The sequence below is a fragment of the Lipotes vexillifer genome, unplaced genomic scaffold (assembly GCF_000442215.2).
Source record: "Lipotes vexillifer unplaced genomic scaffold, Lipotes_vexillifer_v1.1 scaffold802, whole genome shotgun sequence".
Classification (NCBI taxonomy): Eukaryota; Metazoa; Chordata; class Mammalia; order Artiodactyla; family Lipotidae; genus Lipotes; species Lipotes vexillifer.
This window is the reverse complement of record NW_006790237.1, coordinates 1,676,400-1,679,418: the sequence shown is the minus strand read 5'-3', so window position 1 is coordinate 1,679,418 and position 3,019 is coordinate 1,676,400. Positions and strand designations below refer to the sequence as shown.

Sequence of the window (3,019 nt, the reverse complement as noted above, 5' to 3'; positions counted from 1 at the left end):
GATCCTGCCGGGATCCTCCCTCCCCTCCCCCCACCCCCGCCCACCGTTCTCCCGGCCACACGGACTGCGGTCGGCGTGTTGGACACTCCGAGCTCTCTCCCTCCTCCAGGTTCAGCACCCCCAGCCTCCTCCACTCCGGACACTCTCCCCAGGTGGTTCGGAGGCATGGGGCAGAGCTCTTTGTTTTTTGTTTACTACCGCGTACCCAGCACTTGGAATAGGGCGCGGCATACACTAGGCACTCAATGCTTATTCATTACCATTGCTTGATTCAAATGTCAACTCCCTAAATAAGCCTTTTCAGCACATTCCCTAAAGTGTGTCCCTCCAGCCCAATCCTCAATTATTCTCAGCCTCAGACCTGTTTCCTTTCTCTCCTTGCCTCGTGCGAGGCTCTGATGACTTGTTTAGTATTTTGATCTTCTCCTGTAGAATTCCATCCCCACCAAGGCAAGGACCAGAGTCTAGCTTGTCACTATGCTCCCAGCATCTGTCCTGGGGCTTATCTCTTGGGTTCCTTGAGGGCAGGATGGAAGGGCCTCCCTGAGGCTGGGCGGGCCGGCCATTACCTCAATGGTAGATGCCTTCAGGAGGGCGATCTGGTCCTCGCGACCCAGCTGCAGGAAGCCAGGCACCTGCTTGGCGAAGTCCACGATCTCCTGGACTGAGATGATGGCCAGCTCCGTGAAGTGGGCGAAACGCTGCTGGCGAGCATCACGGGACTGCGGGTCTGCACCCAAGGGCCAGGGCTGGGGACATGGGGGGCCAGGTTACTATCAGGACTTCTCCCATAAGCCCAAGGCTATGGGGGCCCCTTGAGGCAAAGCCTACACCCTAGGAGACCCCCGTCTCAAAGTCCCTGCCCTCTGGAGCCTCATTCTCTCCCCGTGCCCTAGACTGGGGCACTCTGAGCTTGACCTTCCTGGGCCCATCGCCCCTCAAGGCTGTGGAAGGGGCCGTACCGTGACTTTAGGCTGGTCAGAGAAGGAGCGTTTATTGCACTGCAGCTGGGCCGCCACCAACTGCTGGATCATCAGTTCCTGAGCGGCTGTTAACTGGACACCCTCGCCTTCCCCGGAGCCCTGGCCACCCCCGTCAGACCCTGCAGGGGAGGCCCCAGGCCCAGAGGCTGAGCCGCTGCTGACTCCCAGCCCTGTGGGTGGCGACTGCTGCTGCTGCTTCCGAGTCTTCTTCTTCCGGATCTGTTCTTTGGAGAGGACACCTGTTGGGGAGACACAGGCCTCAGTAGAGGTCCCAGGCCTGGGCAGGGGCCAGGCTGGCACTGCTCCCTCCCCGGCACTCACACTGCTCCCGCATCCCAGCCTCCTTGCATTTTCGCAGCCGGCATTGCTGGCACTTGCGCCGCATGAAGGCATCCATCTGGCAGGTTCCACCGCCCCGGCAGGCGTAGCGCCCGGCCCCGCCTCGGATCACACTTCGCCTGAAGAAGCCCTTGCAGCCTTCGCAGCTGAGCACATTGTAGTGGAAGCCAGAGGCCGTGTCCCCGCACACCTGGCACAGCTCGTCGCCCAGCATCTTTGGAGCCGGGCCCTTCTTTCGCTTGCGCTCTGGCTCCTCTGCTGTGTCTAGGATGACTGGCGTTGGTGGACAAGCCATGAGGGACAGAGCCACAGAGATAAACGGCAGCCAGAGGGACAGGTCCATGAGAGATCGGAGGCAAAGAGTCAGAGTGTGGAGAGTGATCCGGGGAGATGGCAATTCACAGGGAAAGATGTGTATGTCAATGAATCCCAAAGAATGGGTCAAAATAAGAGATGTCAAGGACTAACAGAAGGAAAAAACCAACAAGAATCTGGGGTTGCCCATCCCCACTTCTGATCTTTCTCCCTTTCTAGATCCCTCCCTAAGCCTCCATACCAACTCCCAGCCCATGTCCCTGGACCCCGTCTCACCCACGACGGAAGCTGAGTTGGCCCCATCGGTGCCTGGGACATCAGGATCCGCCCCTGGGCACGGCTCAGGGCCATCCTCCTTTCCATCAGGTGAAGAAGACGGGGTGCTAGGGCCATTTCCTGGGACAGGGAGGCACAGTGAGTTTCTCCTGACAATAATCTGCTGGCGGGGGGGATGGCTGGGTTGGGAAAGGGGTCACTCACCAGGCAAGGGGGTGTCCAGGGAACTCGTGGCGGGGGTGGACATGGTGGGGTCACGGAGCAGCCTGCAGAATACAGGGGGACTGAGAGCCTTGCGGGGCCAGGGAGGGTCAGGTTAGGCCAGCCACAGGTTTTCATGGGGCTACCTCGCTTTCCTCCATCTCTCAGACTCTTCCCCTAATGCATACACACCCCACCCCCAGTCCCTGCCAGTCTACATACCCTCCCATCCAGTTCCAATAGGGCCTGCCCCCTTCTGCTCCAGGACAGCCTTCAGGTGGGTCTCAAGCCCCTCCCTCCTCTAGACTCTGACCCTCCTTTAGGCTCCCTCCACTCCAGATCCCGCCCACCGGCTTTTTCCAGATACTGTCCCTTCTGCTTCAAGTGCTCGGCCCTCACTTCCTCACCCCACTTCTGCCGAGGAAGCACCCCTACCTCTCATTCTGACCCCATCTCCTCCTATTATGCTCCGCCCACATATCGTTTCCTTCTCGGTCCTTCCCCATCCCTTCCAGGTCCCGCCCCACCTCCTCCCATCATACTCCGCCCCCACACCTCTCTCCAGGTCCCGCCCCTCTCCGAACACCAGTGGGGGGCGGGGCTCATGGCTGCGCGCGAGGGTCTCGTGGGCGGCCTCTCGTGGGGTCCCCTACTCCCGTTGCCCTGGAAACAGCCGGGGGCTGCGCGAGCTACGGAGGGAGACGGTGGAAGGAGAGAAGGGGGCTGAGCCAAGCAGCGCGGGGAACATCGGGAAGCCCCAGGCCCAGGGGTCTTCCCGCGTCTCCCCACACTCGAGTGCACCTGCTTGCGTACCCTGGGTCGGCTTCTCTTCCTCCTCCTCTGTATAAACCGGCACGCCGACGCGACTCGGATCCCCTCAAAACTAACTTCGCCACTTCTTCCGG

General features: G+C 60.6%; 1 protein-coding gene across 3 annotated transcripts in view; it reads right to left on the bottom strand.

The window, feature by feature from the left end:
* NR1H2 (nuclear receptor subfamily 1 group H member 2) overlaps positions 1 to 3,019 on the bottom strand; it is a 6,449-nt gene extending 3,430 nt beyond the window's left edge. Inside the window, exons 1-7 of one of the 3 annotated variants that reach the window (XM_007463428.1) lie at positions 2,916 to 3,019; positions 2,670 to 2,803; positions 2,118 to 2,179; positions 1,914 to 2,033; positions 1,305 to 1,595; positions 963 to 1,222; positions 570 to 749 (exon numbers count right to left, since the gene is read on the bottom strand). In XM_007463428.1, coding sequence (XP_007463490.1) covers positions 570 to 749; positions 963 to 1,222; positions 1,305 to 1,595; positions 1,914 to 2,033; positions 2,118 to 2,160 — 894 coding nt within the window. In that variant the 5' untranslated portion in view covers positions 2,161 to 2,179; positions 2,670 to 2,803; positions 2,916 to 3,019. Of the gene's footprint in view, positions 1 to 569; positions 750 to 962; positions 1,242 to 1,304; positions 1,596 to 1,913; positions 2,034 to 2,117; positions 2,180 to 2,669; positions 2,804 to 2,915 lie in introns of those variants that run through there. The other 2 variants (XM_007463429.1, XM_007463430.1) reach the window with 2 other exon arrangements.